Source organism: Myotis myotis, unplaced genomic scaffold, assembly GCF_014108235.1.
Source record: "Myotis myotis isolate mMyoMyo1 unplaced genomic scaffold, mMyoMyo1.p scaffold_m19_p_30, whole genome shotgun sequence".
Lineage (NCBI taxonomy): Eukaryota > Metazoa > Chordata > Mammalia > Chiroptera > Vespertilionidae > Myotis > Myotis myotis.
The window spans coordinates 297677-319549 of NW_023416336.1; the positions used below are offsets into that span (position 1 = coordinate 297677).

Below are 21873 nucleotides of genomic sequence, written 5' to 3' on the forward strand. Positions count from 1 at the left end.
AATTAAACATAGCATTCAAAAACTTTAATCTACCAAATAAGAGTGGCTATACATAGTGCTCTCTCAACAAATTCCAGACTTGGATGCATAAGCCTTTCCTTGAGACATTCACTGCTATCGTCACAATTACTGATTTGCTGTTTTTGTTTTTTACAAAGTTATGCATTATTTTTATTAAAAATACCAGTTCACACATTTTAAAACTCAAAACAGAACTGGCTATCCACATTACATATTTTACAATATAGCCACCTAAAGACTTCCTTTGTGAGATGTAGAAGAAAGACAAGATTCAGTCAAAAGTTCCTAGTACTTAGGAAATAAATTCCTTACTCAGATCACTGCTATTATGCATACCACCGCCTCCTCAGAGCAATGTGAGGAATAAAAGGGACAGTGCATGGTGATAGCAAACTACCCTTAGATCACATTTCCCTGTCTCGGACAACATCATGGTCTTGGTTTCACAGAGGCCCTAAACAAGTAATTGATGCAAAACAATTTTGCCGAACTAAAGTGGTCACACCAGTGTAAAAGTCAACATGCAAGCTCTTAAGCCTTTCTAAAGCATCCCAATGATGTTATACTGTTACGTGAAGAACAAATCTAATTACACATAATCTGATCAGTCTCCAGCTATATTTCCTGTTTCATCACAGTATGTTATTTATCAGAAATGCAATGCGTCAATGATGCACAAGTAAGAGAGGCTTAAGGTTTGCTAGAAGTTTTCAATGTATTTTTAAACTATACTGTAGAACAGTAAGCTCTTACAAGGATGTTTTATGATTACATCACAGCAAGCAACTGTCTATTGGGACAAAAAAAGATATGTTAAAAGGCAAATAATTTGCTCTAATTAAATATGCACAGCTTATTGACATTTTTCTTAAAACAAAAATTAGGGTTCATCTAGTGAAGCATAGGCATTCTGCCACCACCTCTGTTAGCAAATGGAATACAGTTCTAAAAATTCCTGTGATCTTGAATGTCTTGTTAAGTGTTACAGGGCTTTTGTTTTTCTTTTAGCCACTAAATTTTTCAGGAAAAATTCACCTGCTTTATATGAAGAACATACCAGAGGGCCACTTGCCATATAATGAAATCCAAGGTCATTTCCTACTTTTTCCCTATATTTGAACTTTTCAGGAGTAATGTATTATTCAACCTTGAGGTGGCGCTTTGTTGGCTGCATATACTGTCCTAAAGTCAAACAGTCCACATCTGCCTCACGAAGTGCTTTCATTGTTACATATACTTGCTCGTCATCCTCGCCTAAACCCAACATTATAGATGTTTTAGAAATGACATCAGGCTGAACCTCCTTGGCATGCTTCAGGACCCGCAGAGATTGGTCGAAATTGGCCCTGGGATCACGAACTTTCCTCTGTAATTCTGGAACTGTTTCTACATTATGTGCATATACATCTAACCCTGACAGAGCGAATTTTTCTATTGCTTTAAGATCTCCTCAGAAATCAGGAGTGAGACATTCCACAAGAATTTTTGGATTCCTTTAAGTATGATACAGTCTTTGCAAAGTGTTCAGCTCCTCCATCAGGCAAATCATCTCGATCCACAGATGTCAGGACGACATAATCCAGACCCCACTCTGCTACTGCCTTTACAGTATTGTAGGGCTCATTGGCATCCAGTGGAGGTGACTTTCTTGCAGTCTTAACGGAACAAAATCTGCAACCTCTTGTACATGTGTCACCCATCCACGTGATTGTGGCTGTAGCAGTAGCATATTCTCCACCTCCCCCAACACTCTCCAATATTGGGACATCAAGCTTCCTCACACACTGTATGGAGATTTAAATTCCGCAAAGTATTTTTCAGCTTATTGTAATTTTTCCCCATGGGAATCTCTGTCTTTAGCCATGGAGGTAGTCTTAACCTTTCTCCTTTCTGGCGCTTTAAGTTTCCTTTATATTCATCCCAGGTGCTCTTGTCTGCAAGATAACCAGACATAAAATCTTGAAGGTCTGGTCCATTTTGTAAAAATTCCTTTTCTTTATCTGACAAGGAACTTACTGCTCTGACTGGGCTGCATAAATATTTTCCAAATACCTGGGGTCCCACGGTGCGGACCACTACCCCGCATCGTAGAGACATCTCCCTCTTCCGACTTCCAGCAGGGTCCCGGGATCTAGTTACCAGGAAAAGCCAATTACTGATTTGTGTTTATGCACTGCTTTTCCATGCAGCCAGTACTCAGTTTGGCTAGGTATTTTCAAAGGTTTCTCTGCTCTAGTTATAAAAGCACCACGTTATTGTAGAAAAGTGAGATAATACATAAAATGGAGAAAGGGAGAATTACCCATATTCCCACAATCATTTAAAAAATGCATCTGTTGACTGACACTTTGTATTTCCTTCTAGTATTCCTTAACTTTTAACATTTAAATTTAAATTCTTTAAACTTAAACACACCAATAGTAATATCTTACATTTCCACAGTGCTTTTATTTTTTAAAGGGGTCTTTACAACTATTTATCTTTACATCTGTGGAGCAGGTAGGCCAAGTACTAGTTATTTTGTACACAGCTGCCTTCTAGGGCAAAATGTTTGATAAAGCTGCACTACTGGTTTGTGGTACAAAATCACACTTAGCTTTTATGAAACAATGTCTCCAAATTTTCAAGGGAGAAATTAACAATGCAAATTACAAGCAGTCAGATCTTAGTTCTTTTAGGGCTAGAATTGTAACAGAAATTCTAGTCTTGCAATTTTTTAAATGTTTATGATTCTATCCATTTACAAAAAGGCTTTTAACATGAAAAGCTTACTTACTATGCAACTCTGTCTATACTTCCAAAAAATAAGATGTGCCTAATCAATGTGGCTGTATAGTAAAATATTAATCTTTACTATAGAGGTCTAGTCTTTTTCCTTCATTCCTGGGAGGTGAACTCTTAAGCCCGTGGAATGTCCTGCCTAATAAATGTCTTTGTCTACCAAGGAACTGAACTAGGAGCCACTCACATAGTCTGATTCATGGTGGAGGCTTCTGGCCATCACAATCAACCTTCTGAGGCAAGCATGTCAAACTCAAAGGCTAACAGGGGCCAAATAAATGAGGCACGTGGCCTGCTGAGAGTTTGACATGCTTATTCTGAGGGAATGGAGACTAAAGGTCAACCACATGAGCAGTCAACCATATCTATATGACCAAACTGTAAGGTCTGATCAAATAATCAAATCGATATTCCCTCCCCTGGGAATGGACCTTTAGGCCACTTCACAATGGACATTCCACTTGCTTAGACCACACACCACTTGCTAAGACCATCATCTCTCCCCTCCGGAGTTTCCTAGAATCCGGACCTGCACAGAGAATTCTCTACCCATAAAAAGCCGGCCTAGAGTCCTTTAAAAACTTCTGACTCCCCGTCTTTGGGTGCTGGTACCATTTGGGGGCTCAGCCCATCTGGTATTCAGATGACCTAATAAATTTATAATGCTTCACCCCTTTTGGCCTCGTGTGTTCCTCCTTCGGCGACCCTAACACAAACTCTAATAAAAACTCTGGACACTAAGCCTGGTTGGCAATACTTGGTGTATCTTGTCACTCGTCATTGCCAGAAGTTAGCTCTATACCAGACAGACTTCAGTGGGAGAAGACAACCCAAGTGCCACACATGAACTCCCCTGTGCTCTCATGCACCCTTTCTCTCAGCCATTTTTTTTTTACTTCTTCCTTTTCTATTTATTATTTTTAAATTAAATCTTTATTGTTCAGATTATTAGTTGTTCCTCTTCCCCCCCGCCCATAGCTCCCCTCCACCAAATTCCCACCTGTCTGCCCTTACCCGCCCCCCCCCACTGTCCTCATCCAGATATGAGTTTTGTCCAGTCTCTTCCCGCACCCCCCACACCCGTCCCCCCAAGAACTGTCATTCCACTCCCTTTCTATGCCTCTGATTCTATTCTATTCACGAGTTTATTCTATTCATCAGATTTTTTATTCACTTGATTTTTAGATTCACTTGTTGATATGTATTTGTTGTTCATAATTTTTCTCTTTACCTTTTTCTTCTTCTTCCACTTCTTAAAGAATACCTTTCAGCATTTCATATAATACTGGTTTGGTGGTGATGAACTCCTTGAGCTTTTTCTTATCTGTGATGCTCTTTATCTGACCTTCAATTCTGAATGATAGCTTTGCTGGATAAAGTAATCTTGGTTGTAGGTTCTTGCTATTCATCACTTTGAATATTTCTTGCCACTCCCTTCTGGCCTGCAAAGTTTCTGTTGAGAAATCAGCTTACAATCTTATGGGTACTCCCTTGTAGGTAACTGTTTTTCTCTTGCTGCTTTTAAGATTCTCTCTTTGTCTTTTGCCCTTGGCATTTTAATTATGATGTGTCTTGGTGTGGTCCTCTTTGAATTCCTTTTGTTTGGGGTTCTCTGTGCATCCTGGTCTTGTAAGTCTATTTCTTTCACCAGGTAGGGGACGTTTTCTGTCATTATTTCTTCAAATAGGTTTTCAATATCTTGCTCTCTCTTCTTCTGGCACCCCCATAATTCGGATGTTGGTTCGCGTGAAGTTGTCCCAGAGGCTCCTTACACTATCTTCATATTTTTGGATTCGTTTTTCTTTTTGCTTTTCTGGTTGGGTGTTTTTTACTTTTTTGTATTTCAAATCTTTGAGTTGAGTCTTGGGATCCTCTTGTCTGCTGTTGGATCTCTGTATAATACTCTTTATTTCAGTCAGTGTATGCTTAATTTCTAGTTGGTCCTTTTTCATATCCTCGAGGGTCTCACTAGACTTGTTGAGGGTCTTTATCAGCGGTTTCTAGAAAATTCTTGAAAAACCTTATAACCGTGGTTTTGAACTCTATATCCATTAGTTTGCTTTCCTCCATTTCTGTCATTTGTGACCTGTTTCTTTGCCTCCGCATTTTGGCTGCTTCCCGGTGTTGATAGAGTGGCTTTTTGTGCTAGGTGTCCTATAGGGCCCAGTGGCTCAGCCTCCCCAATTACCTGAGGTGGACACTCTTGGTGCACCCCTTTGTGGGCTGTGTGAACAGTCTTGTTGTAGGTTAAGCCTTGATTGTAGTTGGTATCACTGGGAGGAATTGACCTCCAGGCCAATTGTCTATGAGAACCAGCAGTGTCTACGGTGGGAGAACTTCTGTGATGGAGACACCCTTATGGGGCAAGACTTGCTTCAGTGGGACTTTGGTGCTCACTGAGTCTGCCCCCTGGGTGTGTCCCTTATGGATCTGAGGAGTTGTAATCTGGATAGTCCCACTCTGACCACTGGGTACACTGGCACTTGGATCTATAAGGAGGTGCTAATTTAGCCTCTGCCTAAGGCTACCCAGCAGAAGCTACGGAGAGATCTGCAGATTCCTCTTCTTTGTTTGGGATTTGGAGGTGCCCAGATGAGGCCCAGCTGTGAGGCAATGCAAGCTGCTGTGGGGCCCTGGGCCTTCTTTTGGATGTTCTGGGTCTCTCTGACCCAACAGCAGTTTGTTAGGTAATTTTAGATTGCAAAGGGCCAGGTCATTCATATGCAAAAGCCTCTGTGCACAGCTTGGGTGGGGTGGGGCGGGGTCTCAGGGAATCAACAGGGCAGAGCAAACAGCTATGGCTGATCCTCAGTCCTTCCCTAAGAGGTCCCGGGTCTCAGTGTCCCACAGTAATTGCTGCAAGCACCTCTGAGAGAAAGCTGCCCTTGAGTTCTGCCCACTGCCAGACAGTCCACTTTCTCCCAGTATGAGTCTGGGTCCCCAGAGACTCGCCCGGAACTGGAGTCAGGGCCGTTGGGAGCTTGTGTCTCCCTCCCAATTGAAAAAGACAACCATGTCCTCAGTTGCCAGCCTTTTCCGAGCGCCTCCGTACCTCTGCACTTTACTTCCACACCTCCTCTGAGTCTCAGCGTGCTTTTCTCTTTCCTTCTAGTTGTAGAATTTCCACTCAGCCAGCCTTCCTGTGGTTCTGGATGATGTCCGTTTGTCTTTTATTTGTAGTTTTGAAGTGGTTGTGCGAGGCAGCAATTTCAGGCGTTTACCTATGCTGCCATCTTGGTTTCTCCGTCCCATTTTTACTCTTTACTCTTTTAATGTAATAAATCGTAACTGTAAGTTTAACAACTTTCAGGAGTTCTGAGTCCTAGTTAATCACTGAACTTGAGGGCAGTTTGGGGGACATCCAAATTTGTAGTTGGTATCAGAAGCAAGAACCGTCTTGGAATTCCCAAACTACTAGGTGGCAGAATGACAACTGTCCTCCTATAATATGGTATTCATTACTCATTCTCCCTTTCTTTTAGTAAAGAAACACCTTTTCCACCCTCCCTTAGTAGGAAGCAAGGGAGCCAACTAGAGACTACACTTCTAGACTCCTCTAAAATCAAGCCTGGACACAAGCAGAGTAATATATACAGAAATTTGTGCCATATTCTTTGTTATTGTTGTTAATCTTCAACCGAGAATATTTTTCCATTGATTTTTTAGAGAGTGGAAGGCCAGAGTAAAAGCCAGTGATCTTCACTAAGGAGGAATGTTTTATCTTCACAGAAAGCCCAATGATTGCAGTAAATCAACAATTCCCAAGGCTGCTGTAGAAGCTTCATATTAGGAACAGAACTTAGCTGGAGAATAAAGGAGTTGATATCAAAGAGGGGACTGTGTCCTCAGCAGTGGTCTCACATTGAGCAAGCATCAGAATCACGTGGAGGGCCTGTCAAGATGCAGACTGCTGGGCCCCAACCCCAAAGCTTCTCACGCAGTAGGTCAGGAGTGGGGCCGGTAATCTGCATTTCTAAAAAAAACGTTCCTAGGAAATGCTAATGCTGCTAGTCTGAGGCATATACTTTGAGAATCACTGATTTTGCCTAAAGTGTATCTAGAGTGGTCAGTGAGAACAGAGACAAATAAAGAAGTTCACAGGTAATGAGACAGAGTATATAAATAGGATGCTGCCACAATGTGCACTAAGGAGAAGGAACTAACAAAACTAAATACAATTCACCTTCAATGCAATTGAAGGTTTTTATTAGGTTACAGATGACAAGATCTCTCCTATCCTGACTTTAATTCCTTCTCTCCCCCCCCCCCCATTCCAGGTATAATCTAAAAATTTACTCCATATTTACAGAACATTTACCATAATTTGCAATTTTCAGGTGAGTAAAAAGTATAAACCACAATGCAAAGTTAACTATTAGAGAAAAAAAGACTTGCATACAACTACAAAACAGCAATGAACCTCCTCTTGGGGGAGATCCAAGGAGGCCTCTCTGAAAAGGTGCATCTAAGCTGTGAATAATAAGTAGGATTTAAATAGGTAGAAGGGGATTTCAGGAAGAAGCAAAATTCATGATTAAAATCAAAAGAAAAAAGATTAAGTTTAAGCAACATTAGGGTATTGGCTGCTATTCAGGACACATGGCCAGAGGTAGTGACAAATGAACTAATAAGGTAGGTTGAGGTAATAGAACAGAAGGTCCTGATCTTACCAAGAAGTTTGAACCTTACTGTGTATAAGTTAGGAAAGGAAGTGTAAATTTGTGCCTGTAATGGTAGGGATTGGGCTGGTTGCAGAGACAGAGGTTCTGGCTCTTGAAGTTCTCACCTTGTGTATCTCACAAGGTAAGTTGGCACACACAACACTTAACTAAAAACCAATCCCTCTGCAGAACTGCAATTCAAAAATATGGTCAAATTCACTCTTTTCTAGCTCTGCTAAATTCCATCTTGAACAAATCTCTCTTCTCATAAATCCTAATATTAAATGTAATTGCAAGTGAACATAAAGGGAGTAGAATGTTTAAGAAACTACCACTCCTTTACTTTCTGGCCTCTTCTCCCTGGCTTCCTGCCAAGTAGCCCCTATTGTACATGAAAAACAACAAAACCCCCTACCTTTTAAGATGATATGACATTCTAAGGAAATGCTACATTGTTCAAAAGACACTAGAACTAGTAGTCTTACTCAATGTAACAGTTTTTTGTGCACTTTATACCTTAAAACTAATGCAGTTTATTTCTGAGAAACATTGAGTTCCAAGAGAATGTAATACAATCTTTCAGTGACAATTAGAAATTTTCTGTTGGACATAAACAATACGCAAAAGAACATTAATCTGCACCTGCAACATTATAAAATTGAACAGCTAGCAACTTCCACTCAAGACTGAACATTTAAAAGGGCAATTAATTCGACAAATAAGTTACTAAAACATTTTAAAATTCTAACAAATACATTATCAATACCTCCACCTCTCCAAAAAAAATCTCACTTCATAGGTTCTTTTCACTTAACAGTAATAACCTAAGTCTAAAATTACAAATTCAAAAAGAAATTCTAAAAATTAAAGTTTTCACAGCCAAAATTATTGAGCTTTTTAAAATACCAAAAAGTCTGCCCTAGCTGGTTGAGCTCATGGATAAGGCATCGGCCTCGGGACTGAAGGATCCTGGGTTCGATTCCAGTCAAGGGCACATGCCCAGGATGAGGGCTCAATCCCCAGTAGGGGGTGTGCAAGAAGCAGCCGATCAATGATTCTCTCTCATCATTGATGTTTCTCTCTGTGTCTCTCCTTTCCCTGAAATCAATAAAAAAATATATTTTTAAAAGTCTGTATTCATAACCCAACCTACAACACAATTTATATAAATAAAATATTTGGCTTAAACAAACATCATCAGCCCAGGTTTTAAATACTCTTGCATCAATTGAAAAGAAAATGTCAACAGAAGTCAATCTTCCATATTCAAAGGTAACCTGTTCCAATTTTTAATATAATGGATATCACCAGGCTAGACCAGAACGACCAGTCACTATGACGCCCACTGCTGCCAGCGAACCGGCCTGATCCGGGGGTAGGCCAGTGGCCAACCTCCAGTGGCCCCTCCTCCTGGCCACCCGATCGCTCTCACACCCCAATTGGGGGTGGGGCCCGCCAGCCAATTGCCCACGGCCTCTCCTCCCAGCAGGCCCAGCTCCGATCTGCCAACTGGGGCCAGGATGGCCAGACCCCACCTGTGCACGAATTCGTGCACTAGGCCTCTAGTATTTTATATTAACAGGTGACTCCCAGTGCACACTTAGTTTCAGGATGGGGTGGGCCATGCTAGAACGGCCAACCATGTGATGAAGGTTGGGGCTCTGAGCCAGAGAAAGCCTGACATCCCAGAAGAGGAGAGGGACTAGTGGCTGAATTAAACTCTGTGACCAATGACTCAATCATGCATATGTACTAAGAACCATACAGTAAGGCTTGGATGAGCTTCCCTGGCTTGTAATCCTGTATGGATGTGGTGGGAAAATGACTTTCTGAGGACACAGAAACTTCATCTATGGGACTCTCCCAGGCTTTTCTCTATGTATCTCTTGATTTGGCAGGTCCTGATTTGTATCCTTTACAATAAAACCGTAACTGCAAGTACAGCACCTTCCTGAGTTCTAAGAGTCATTTTAGCAAATTATGAAACCTGAGCAGGTGGTGGGAACTTCCAAATTTGTAGCCAGTTGATCAGAAGTACAGGTGGCCTGGTTGCCCTGTAATACTTGGTATCTGAAGTGGAGTTTGTGGGCTGTGCCCTTAACCGGTGATGTTGGCCCTAACTCTGGGTAGTTGGTGCCAGAACTGCATTACAGCTATAAAACAGGAAATACTGCCTTACCTCTCTTCTCAGGACTCTTAGAAGAATCAAATGAGAAAAAGTCAAATGAAAGTACTTTTTAAAACACAAAGCATTCCAAAAAGTAAAGGGCTTTTTCAGTTAGGCTCTCAATATTGCCAATAGTCACCAAGCAATAGAGCTTATTACAAGATAAAATTCAGAATTTTGTGAAAAGCATTTAAAAAAACAAGAAATCAGCCCTGGCCGGGTGGCTCAGTTGGTTGGGAGCGTCATCCAGTACACCCAAAGATTGAAGGTTCAATTCCCAGTCAGGGCACATACCTAGATTGCAGGTTCGGTGCATACAGAAGGCAACCAAGTGGTCAATGTTTCTCTCTCTCTTAAAAAAATAAAAATAAAAATCAATAAAATTTGTTTAAAAACAAACAAACAGAAAAACCTACCCTCAGGTGAGGATTTTTAAAAAAATCATAATTTTAATTACATAATTCAGACTTATGCCTAAATGATAAAAGTATATTAAGTCCATTCTCAAGTGTAGAAATGGGAGTTTAGAAAATGTAGGGTTCAGCTATTTTCTGACTATACCTCCAAAAAAGGTAATTTTAGCCTCAGTTTTGATCAGGAATGATTGAAGCTAATACGCAACATTTTGGTTACTCAAGATATGGCTTCAAAAAAAAAGTATTTGTATCACAACCAACTTTTTGCCCATCCTTAACTAGACTTTCAATTCAAGCATAAAGCCGAGAGACCAGGTTGGTCTTTCAAAGATTTCTCAAGCTATCCTATGTGCATAAGGAGAAAGCACAATTTCTAATTGCATTACAGAGCACAAGACCTTTCCTGTTACTAAAGCCAGTGATTTTATTTTATTATTGATTTCAGAGAGGAAGGGAGAGGGAGAGATAGAAACATCAATGATGAGTATCACTGATTGGCTGCCTGGCTGCCTCCTGCACATCCGCTACTGGGGATGGAGCCTGCAAGTGCCCTGGACTGGAATCGAACCCGGGACCCCTCAGTCCACAGGCCGACGCTCTTTCCACTGAGCCAAACCAGCTAGGGCAAAGCAGGTTTTTTTTAAAAAACTCTCAAAGTTCTCTACCCTCTTGAAAATAAGATACTAAGTATACCTTGGTCTTTCCCTGGGTGACAAAGGGGGCAACTTGTTATTGTAGCAGAAAAAAAATGGTCTTAGAGAAAACAAAAACAAAAGCCCCCTAGGTTCTAGTCCAGGGGTGGGCAAACTTTTTGACTGGAGGGCCACAATGGGTTCTTAAACTGGACCGGAGGGCCGGAACAAAAGCATGGATGGAGTGTTTGTGTGAACTAATATAAATTCAAAGTAAACATCATTACATAAAAGGGTACGGTCTTTTTCAATAGTTTTATTCATTTCAAACGGCTGGCCCACGGGCCGTAGTTTGCCCACGGCTGTTCTAGTCCTATTTCTCCTCTTTATTAGTCAAATGAGTCTATGGGTCTCATTTTCCTCCAGGAAAATATAAGGGTATGGTCTACAGAAAACATGTCAAACTCAGGGGGGGGGGGGGGGGTTGCATGCCTCTTTTCAATAAGAGAGGCATGTGGCCCACTGGCCACGAGTTTCACATGCTTGGTCTACAGAATCTGTAAGGTTCAATCTAACACCAGCATTCTGAATCTAAAGTGTTGAGAAGTCAAAAACTCATATCTTCAATATTCTTCAAATTTCAAGTCTTGCATATATATGTCAAAGATCATTAAGGCTTACCATGGTGCAAAACATTCTATCACATGTTCCTCCTCACTAAAAACAGAGATAACAAAAAGTTGCTCCACATCAGCATCATTAATTTCTGTTATTTACTTACTACCTGAAATTTATTTCAGCCTTAAGTAAATTTAAAGATATTCATGTTTTCTTAAATCTGGAGCATTATATCATTATATACAAAACCTTTTCAAACTATTTACAAAGCTGACCTAATGCCACATGATGCTTTTGACTCATTTTTTAAAATATATTTTTTATTGATTTTCAGAGAGGAAGGGAGAGGAAGAGAAAAAAACATAGAGCATCGGCCTGCGGATTCAAGGGTCCCAGGTTCGATTTCGGTCAAGGGCATGTACCTTGTATGCGGGGACATCCCCAGTGGGGGGTGTGCAGGAGGCAGCTGATCGATGTTTCTCTCTCATCGATGTTTCTAGCTCTCTATCCCTCCCTCTCCCTTCTTCTCTGTAAAAAATTAATAAAATATATATATTTTTTTTTTTTAAAAAAAAAGACTTAGACTTCAACTGGACCTTCAAGAATTTTCCTGTCTTAAGCCTCCAGCAAGTCATTTCATCACCACAATCCTATCTCCAGTGGAACTTCAAAGAGAAATACATAGAAGCCACTCTGGTGGGCAGCTGTGGAGATAATCACTCTAAGCATCTTCCACATATCTAAGAATAAAAAGGCTGACTGACTTAAACATTGCTCAGCAATTTATTTTTTAATCCGTTCTAGACATCCACAAAATATATGTATTTAAAAAGAAAGAGTTCTATAAATCAGCAAAATATAAAATTCAATTGATTATACCTCTATCTCATGCAAAAACACAAAATCTTAACTGAATACTCCAAGGTAATTTCAAACATTGTTTTTAAAAACTATAAAACAACCCTGTGCTAAGCACTTTACATATATTAACTCAATTACTCACAATAATCCTATGAGATAGAAATGATTGCTCGCATCTTACAGATGAGCAAACTGAATCACCAAGGAATTAATTTGCCCAAGGCCACACAATCAGTAAATGGTAGGAGCCAGGATTCTGACCCCAGCGCCAATGTTTAAATCAACTTATACCACTCATTCATTTAACAAGGTTTATTGAGAACCTACTATGTGCCAGGCACAGTTCTAAGCACTGGAATAGAGCCATGAACAAGTCAGACAAGGTCTCTGCTCTCTAGTGGGGGAGGGAGGGAGGGCCTTGGAGCAAATGGGGGAAATTGATAAATAAATGACTATTGTATATTTGCCTAGTAACAAATGCTGTGGAGAAAAATAAGGCAAAATGAAAGAATTGGAAGACAGAAGGAGGGGCTGGCTTCTACTTTAGAAATCACCTCAGATAGTCCTCCCAGGACATCTGACCAGCGAACAGAAGATGTAAAGGCAAGATAACCGCCAGGAAAAGGGGTGCCCAGCTAACTGCACAGCAAGTAAATCACCCTATGATAGGAACAGTTTGGTTTGTTCAAGAAATGGCAAAAGGACCTAGGGCAGGGGTGGGCAAACTTTTTGACTCGAGGGCCACAATGGGCTCTTAAACTGGACCGGAGGGCCGGAACAAAAGCATGGATGGAGTGTTTGTGTGAACTAATATAAATTCAAAGTAAACATCATTACATAAAAGGGTACGGTCTTTTTTTTTTTTTTTAGTTTTATTCATTTCAAAAGGGCCGGATCCGGCCCGCGGGCCGTAGTTTGCCCACGGCTGACCTAGGGACTGAGGCAAGGTGAAGAGTCACCTGCTAAGAGGTAAGGTTAGAATTAGCAGCTATCAAATATGTAATGCCCTGATAGGCTGTGGTAAGGAGTTTGGATTCAATTCTAAGGGTTATAGGAAACATGGGGAGGATTTTAAGCATGATAAAGAAAAATGATTTATGTCTTTAAAAAAAAATCACTGTTATGTGGGGATCAGTAAGACAGGGAGCAAAGCAGGACAGCAGGGAAGGCAGGCACTGTTGTGGCAGTATAAGGAAGAGAAACTGTTTATACACAGATGAGATATTAAAAGGAGAACATGAAACCTAACTGTCTCTAAAAAAGACATTTTTAAATATTTCTCCTTCCTCGCCCTGGCTGATGTGGCTCAGTTGGTTGAGCATCATCCTGTGCACCAAAGGGTAACCAATTCAATTCCCAATCAGAGCACATGCCCAGGTTGTAGATTCCAATCCTGGTCAGGTGTGTACAGGAGGCAAACGATCAGTGTTTCTCTTTCTCCCTCTCCCTTCTAAAATCAATTTAAAAAACTCACATAATTAAAAAATATATATCCCTCCTTTCACTCCCCATTCCTTACATAATTTTGAAAATCAGAGATAATCTTTTAATAGCCATGTTAATGCTTCAGATAGTGCTATTCTAGGAGAACAAAAGATTGCTATTGCCTTCATTTGTAAATGCTGTTTAATATACTGATATATAATATGCCACATGAACTCATGTAGTCTTGAGAAGCAGAAAGAGCTTTACTGCTCTTTAGTTTAGGATTCATTTATCTATTTGGAGACAAGAGGTACCTATCACCTCTTCTAATTACACTTTTCTTCTAATGCTTTGTCTCCAGCACATCCTGACTCACTCTAGATTATGAATTATAATAGAGACATTTTCCAAAGGAATCTATATTTACTGAGCTTCACTGTGTACCAGGGATTCACTAGGTGCCTTAGATTTAATTCATTTAATCCTGAGCTACCCAAGGTGGGAGTGAGGTCTTCATTCAACAAATGAGAAAAAAAAATCAGATATTAGTAACTTAAATTGTCCAAGGTCACACAGCTAATGGACAGAATCAGAATTGAAATCTACATGTAAGTCCAAAGTCTTTGTCTTTCTACTATAGCAGCTATCAAAGGAAGGACTATCAGATATATGATATGTAGCCTTCTAAACTTAACTTTTTTTAAATAGTCACCCAAGGATATGATTTTATTGATTGGGGGGGGGGGTTAAAGAAACATCGATCTGAGAAAACATCGATCAGTTGCCTCCCGAATGCACTCCAACGGAATTAAACAAGCAACTTTGGGTATGTGTCCTGACAAGGAATCGAACCCAGACTTTCAGTGCACAAGGGGACACTCCACCCAAATCAGCCACACCAGCCAGGACCCTTCCTGACTTATTATTAATGACGAGGCTGTCCCAGGTGAGGACAGGGTTTCTTCTCTTATGTAGAATCTGAGTTTTGAAGTTGGAAGTGGGAAAATGGAGTGGCCTTACATATTCAAACACACTATCTTGAAAAATTACTTTCTACTTGAAACTTCATAGAAATTAACTCCAAAAGAATGAGTCCCACCTGTTTAGGATAAAGAAAATTTAAATACGTATTTATCATAAAATAGGTGAAAAGTTCTATGACAAAAGACAGACTCTGCCCTTGAGACTGCAAGACATTGGGAGAGCCTGGCCAGTGCTGCTCAGTGGTAGAGCATCAGCACACGCACGGAAGGGTTAGTCTTGGGTTTTGGTTCCTGGTCAAGGGCATGTACCTGGGTTGCAGGTTTATCCCAGGCCTTGGTCAGGGCTTTTGGGAGGCAGGCTATCCTTGTGTCTCTTTCTCTCTCTATTTCCCCATCCCTCCCTTCCACTCTCTCTAAAAGTCAATGGAAAAAATATCCTCAGGCGAGGATTAAAAACAAACAAACAAAAAAGGCAGTCAGAGAAAAACAGAATGTGGATGAAAAGATATCAAAAGTGACAAATAGCCCTAACCTGTTTGGTTCAGTGGATAGAGTGTCGGCCTGCGGACTGAAGGGTCCCAGGTTCGATTCCAGTCAAGGGCATGTACCTTGGTTGCCGGCACATTCCCAGTATGGGGTGTGCAGGAGGCAGCTGATCGATGTTTCTCTCTCATCGATGTTTCTAACTCTCTATCCCTCTCCCTTCCTCTCTGCAAAAAACCAATAAAATATATTTTTTAAAAAGTGACAAATAAATACACTGAAAATTGAATGGAGATCATTAAAGACGGAGGATTTCGGGGGTGGGGGTGGGGGGGGGGCGGTGAGCTTGAAGAGCCCAACACAGGAAGCAGGGGGAGGGACATGCGAAGGTATTTGCACCGTAAGGCCAGGCGACCTGGGAAGGCGGAGAGGGCGAGTTCAGCAAGCAGGTGGAGGCACCCAGACGGGTTGCCGTGCGGGCCCCAGGGAGAAGCAATGTCTTGTCCTACCCTACCCCAAGGGGAAACCCCAGGACCGAGGTGGAGAAGCAGAGAGACCAGGCGGACACCAGAATTAAAACGATCACAGAAAGTCCTTCACAGTTAGGTACCAGCCCTTCATGGTAGGTGCTGGTCCATCCACATTATTTTTACCTAAAGATAACCATTTCCACCCTGGACGTGACCTGAGAAGCCTGGAAGACAGAAAGCAGACTTACACCGCCTGTAGTTTTTTTTAATAAGGGGGAGGCAATCAAGGAGTGATATATTAAGGTATTTCTTTACAAGCTGGGTTAGGTAGCGAGAGCAGTTTACTGCGGAAGGAAAGGCCCCTCTCCGTGCACACAGGGACTGACTTGTTTTGACAGGGAGTGCGAGTGTGAAAGGGGCACTTGTCTGGACAGGTAGGAGGTGCCCCACGTCTTAAGGCAACAGAGGAGGAGGAAAAACAAGTGCACAAAAGCTGTCTTCAGATATTCCGACCCGATGCTGGGACCCACTGCGGGGATGTTTGATGGAGGGGACCACCGGCAGCGACGAAGACCCGCTCGGCCCCCGCGGGCACCCCGCGCCGCTCCGCGAGCCAGCGAGCAAACGCGCGCACGAATGAATGGCGCGGCGCTGAATGGCCGGCGAGGCGCCGGCGCAGGAGAGGGAGTTTGCGGCGCGGCCGGAGCGGGGCCGGGAGGCGTCTGCGGCCCGGGGCCGGGGGCGCGGAAGGCAGGGCCGCAGCGCCAGTCGTCGCGTGCCGCCTCCGCGGGCCGCCCAGTGAGGGGCCGGCCGGCTGCGCCATGGCGGAGGCGGGGAGGGAGGTCACCGTTACATAACCCGGCGGCCGCCGCGCTACAAGCGCCCCGGGCCGCCAGGCCGCGCGGGGACTGCCGCGGTGCCCGGCCAGCGCGCCTGCCCGCCCCGCCTCAGCCGCCCGCGCTCGGCCGCCTCCGGACGGGGCTGCGGTACCTCTGGGCTGCGCGTGTCCGGTCCCGCCCTTCCCCCCATCCCGCCGCCGGCCGGGGTCGCTCACCTTCCACGTTGCCCCACACCACCATGCCCGGCGCCGCCGCCTCCTCCGGCCTCGCGGGCCCCGACGCCCCCCGCCGCCGCACAGTGCGCTTGCCGGGGCCGGGAGGAGGGCCGGGGAAGGAGTCACACCGCCGCGCCGCTCGCCCCACGCTCTCGGAGGGCGGCCCCGCGCGCTCCGCGGCAGACCCCGCCCCTCCCCCTCGGCGGGCGCGCGCCGCAGTCTCGCCCCGCCCCCTCAGGCCGGATCCTGGCTCCGCCCCCGCCCCGCCCCCTGCGGGCGGTGGCCGGCTTGTGCGCGCTGCCGGCGAGGCCCGCCCCGCCTCACCCGCACTCATTCCCGCGCGGCGCACGCGCCCGCTGCCGCCCGGCCTGGGGCGACCCCGAACGCCGGGAGCTGAGCTTGGAAGCTGGGCGACCCTCCCAGGCCCCGCCCCCTCTCACGCCGCGGGGATAGCGCCGCCGCCGCACGTGACCGTCTCCCTGGCGGGGGCGGAGAAAACGTAGCGCGGACCGGCCTTTCGCTTCGCGGAGCCCGCCCCGCACCCCATGACCTCCACGCCCCCAGCTGGGATGGCTGCTTTGGACTGGGCGCGGTTCTTCTTCAGCGAGTCTCCGCCGCCCCCTTCCGCCCCGGACGCTACTGTCCGAGAGGACACAAGTGCAAGGACTGACCATGCTTAGAACCCTGCGCTGTGTGTGCCTCCGTGGAACACCGGGTCCCCTCCACGAGCGACTGCCTTACAGTGACATCTAGCGGAGAAGGGACACAGGCACTGACACTTCCCGGCGTCGGAGCAACGGGGCCCGCATTGGTGGGTGGGAATGAACACCGCGCCCTGATTGGCTGTCAATTCCAGGCGGCACAGCGCCTTTCCCGTCCTCCCAGGTCCCGCCCTGCGTTGCGCCTGGATCTTTGTAAACCTGCGGCTGGAATCCCATCTCGCAGCACTGGCGTTACACGCGAAAGCAATTTTCTACTGATGTAAAAAGAAAAATTACACATTATGTATGATTAAATACAATTTTAATTCGAGGGCCTTCTAGCTACTCATAAGGCCCATTCCCGCCCTCTTGGCAATGTCGGTTTTCCTGGAGATCCCACGTTTCTATGATAATCTTTATTGTAATGCACAAACGTGAAGTGAAACTCCATGCAAAGGCTCAACACGTTTTCTCATTTCCTTTCCCTGAAACACCTGACGAGTTTCCAAGTACTTTGGGGGAAAAACCGGCACTCTTGAAAGCTGATCTTGCGGAGCTGGCGTTAGTTTACTAGTAATTCGGAGAATACTCAAATGACGTTTCTTTTTTCCGAGCCTTTTGTGTTTACTACTTTATAGGCTTTTAAAAATGCGCTTCAATTTCGGTGTTCTTGTCTCTCACCCAGCAAATGCAGGCTGTGTGCTTTTCTGAGACGTCATAATGTAGTACCGATTGGAGTGCTTTCCACAAGCAGAAGCAGCTGCGGACTGCACCATCAGGGTGTCATCTGCTAAAACGCCACAGAAAAACAGTGGCAAAACCTTTTTAGTTATGGTTTTTAACGGGTCTCTAAATGGCAGTATTTCCATTAACAAGGAATGGCAAAACTCGCTTTTCAAATTGAAAAAATAACTTGTGAACTCTACAGGAAATGTACCACTGTATTTCAATGTCAATTTTCTTCCCCGCTCTCCTATTCCAGTGAAAGGTATTATTTTTATGTATTTTCTCAAGGAAGAAATACAATATTAAGTTAACTGACCTTGGCAACACCTTTCTAGAAAATAAGATGATATTAACTGCACTTGAGTGCAATCTAGCAGGCGGCCTCCAATTCGAATTGTTCTCTAGATAAAATAGGATAAAAGGAGTGATGAAGAGATAAATAAAATGTATACAAACTAGAATTCTTGGCACAATTTAGCCAAAGTTTTCTTCATTTTTGCCCATTCTAGAATATTCTAGTACACGATTATACATATATATATATATATATATATATATATATATATATATATAGACAATATATTACATAATGTCTGAGGAGGCTTTTATTTCCATTTTATCCAGTTACCTGCATTCATTTGTCGACTTCCATTTATTCTCATTTATCTTTCCTAATCTAAGGGGCAGAGCTGGCCTGACCTTTAGGTAGGGCCACTGAGATGACCACTTTGGACTCCCACATTTTAGGGTGTGCTTTGGGGCACTCCACCTTATTCCTCTTTTCTGAACTTCCTTAACATCCATTTTTGAAATTTCTATCATTACTAACATCTCTAGGGGCCTATGAAACTCAGGCGGATGAGCCTTGTAGGGACTGCCCTTGGTAAGGACATGACTCTGCTATCCTTCAACCTCTGTATTGACAGTAAGTTTTCTAGGAAACATCCACCTCTAGCCTCTTAAATACCCAAAACGGAGAGCATGAAACCATTAAAGAACAGAGGCTTGTACTCGAGTTCCTTGGGCGCTATGTGCACAGTGACTCCTGTGACTGACTGACAGGAAAGGACGATCGTGCTGATTAGTATAAGGCCTTCAGCATATTATGCGGAACGATGAAATAAGGCAGAGTAAGCACAAGCCCACAGAAATTTAGAATTGGTTGGAAGCAGAATTGGTTTACCAAGACTTAATTCTTCTAAACATAGTATCTGTTATTACATCTGTTATCCACAGTAAAAAAAAAAAAAAAAAAAAGCCCATGGGCAGGTGTATATATATCTATATTTAAGCACCATAGTTCCCAAAATTTAGGACGATTCAACAAGTGGTTACAATGTGCATTCTGAATGTCAGTCACTGTCGAGTCAACGAGTCAATGGTGAACAAAATGCATGTCCTGCCCTCGGTAAGTTTCTAGTGTGGTGAGGGAGGAGGCACAGGTTCAGGGCTGCCCGCTGAAGGTGTTCTGTGGCCCACATAGAAAGATGACATCTCGGTAAGGACTGACAGACGAGTCAACCTGGCAAGGGAATGCCGCTCTCCACAGAAGGAGCACCATGTGCAAAGGCAGAGGAGGGAGGAGGACCCCATAAACTGGATGAGTGTGTTTTAGCTAAAGGCAATAAGCCATTGAAGGGTTTTAAAGGGTAAAGTGACAAGTGTGAAAGTCGCTCTGGCTGCCGCATGGAAATAGGCTGGAGAGGCAGTCAGGGGTTCTTCTAACAGTCCAGGTGCCCAGGTGCAGGCCCAGAGGAGGCAGGGGGTTAAATGTGACCAGGGTAGGGGTTCGAACATAATGAAAGAGTAAAGAGCAAGGCAGCTGAGGACATATACAAGGAAGGGATTATGTGGATTGATCATGGAACTTAAACTGAAAAGGAGGAAAAGATTTGCCAAGGGTAGGCGGGTGGGTGGGTGTCAGTGAAAAGATGGTACCTATGAGGGGGTGGGGAGCGGGGAGGAGTCAAAGGATTTTTGGAGTCAGGCACTAAAGGCTGTGGTAATAACAAGGTTGCAGAGGAAATTAGTGGTTGAGTTGGGATAGAGGCCAAGATCAGAGACAAGTTCAAGGATATGAGAGGCCAGCATGAGAGAATCTAGGTATATACTGAAATTATCGAGAGTTAAGACAGGAGTAGTGTTGGAGAACGGGTCAGTGAATCAGAACACAATTTTGATTACTCTAGGCCAGGAGGATAAATGGCATTCAATAAGCTCAACTCCAATAGAGAGATGGTCCTAGGACAGAGGTTCCCAAACCTTCTCTGTTCACAGCATCCTTAGATCTGTCATTTTTTCCACAGTATCCCTAGGCCATAAGTAATACTTAATAGTTTTGTTTGTCAAGTAAGTAGGGCCAAATAACCTAATAAGTACTTGTGACCTAACAACTTAATAGGCATTTAAAAGAAAGTAATACAAATAAAGTGAAAGCAAAAATAATATGTCAATTTTATTTTTAATAACCATCATTACTATGGGACCTATGTGTCCATTGAGCAATGTAAAACTTTTCAAGCCATGGGACCACATTGGATACTGCCACCCTCATTTCCCATTCCGCGCTGGCAAGAATATTTCATGCTTATTGCTATCTACTTCATATTCCATTAAAAGAGGAGGTCCAGGAGGTCCCACGGTGATACTAAGGTAAGTCACCTGGCGAGGTGCATTGTAAAACTAACTGCATTTCCCCATGCAAGCTGCAGTGGTACTTTTCACCAAGTGAATATTCTCTTCAGCAAACTTTTTACCCAGTGGTTTCAGCATCCACTGATGATCCTGGACTGAATAAATTATTTCACTAGTTTGCAAAGGAGCAATTTTCTAATTCCATCATTCTCTCCACATTATTATTAGCAGGCATTTTTCTTCAGAGAAGAACTATTTCTTATAAACTGGGAATAAACTATCATTTCTCCTTAAAAAGCAGAGCAAATGCTTAATTTTTTCCCAATAGCTACTAATTTTCATAGAAAAGTGTTGTCTAAAAATTACCTCCAATGGTGGTAAGTTTTTTCTTGAAAATTCTAATGAACTCATAAATTTTATTTATTGCAATCTTTCCATTGATTATATTCATTCTTTTTGATGCACAAATTGTTCCAGATTTGGCCAGTCGTAGTCCCTTTAAGTCAGTACCTATGTCCTTTAACACACATCTGTCAATTGTTCAAAGGTTTTTTAAAAAATATAGTAAGACAACCATTATTATTATTATTATTGTCATTATTATTATTATTATTATGCTATTCTTGCTTGCTAATTTTTCCATGTGAGGATCAATCCTGTGATATCATTTGCTTTTGTCTCTAGGTCTTCTTTATATTCCTGGTGTTCTGGAATTTCACAATTATATACTGTAGTGTGGTGCTTTTTCTATTCATTATGTTGGGCACTTCACTGACCCTTTTAGTCTAGAAGTACTTGTATTCATCTATTTTGAAAGGTTTTCTTGTACTATTTCTTTAATAATTTATTTCTTTAAATATGCTCTCCTACACCACCACACCCCCCCCCCAAAAAAAAAAATAGAAAAGAAGACAAAATAAGCTCAAAGTTAGCAGAAGGAAGGAACTAACAAAGGTCAGGATAGAACAAATGAAATAGAGGTTGTAAAAAATAGAACAAAATGGCCCTAACTGGTTTGGCTCAGTGGGTAGAGCACTGGCCTGTGGACTCAAGGGTCCCAGGTTCGATTCCGATCAAGGGCATGTACCTTGGTTGTGGGCACATACCCAGTAGGGAGTGTGCAGGAAACAGCTAATCGATGTTTCTAACTCTCTATCACTCTCCATTGCTCTCTGTAAAAAATCAATAAAATATATTTAAAAAATAGAACAAAATGAAGAGTTGGGTTTTTTTTTAAATA

General features: G+C 43.1%; 1 protein-coding gene and 1 pseudogene across 5 annotated transcripts in view; both read right to left on the reverse strand.

Moving 5' to 3' along the window:
* Positions 1-16706, reverse strand: part of REV1 (REV1 DNA directed polymerase) — a 101846-nt gene extending 85140 nt beyond the window's left edge. For 4 of the 5 annotated variants that reach the window (XM_036302296.1, XM_036302293.1, XM_036302292.1 and 1 more), the window contains exon 1: positions 16573-16706. Coding sequence is in view for 1 of the 5 variants with exons in the window: in XM_036302294.1 (XP_036158187.1) it covers positions 16573-16597 (25 nt within the window). In the remaining 4 variants the exon portion in view is untranslated. The remainder of the gene's footprint in view (positions 1-16572) is intronic. The other variant, XM_036302294.1, reaches the window with a different exon arrangement.
* Positions 154-16705, reverse strand: LOC118652490 (annotated as a pseudogene).
* Positions 16707-21873: the final 5167 nt, after the last annotated feature.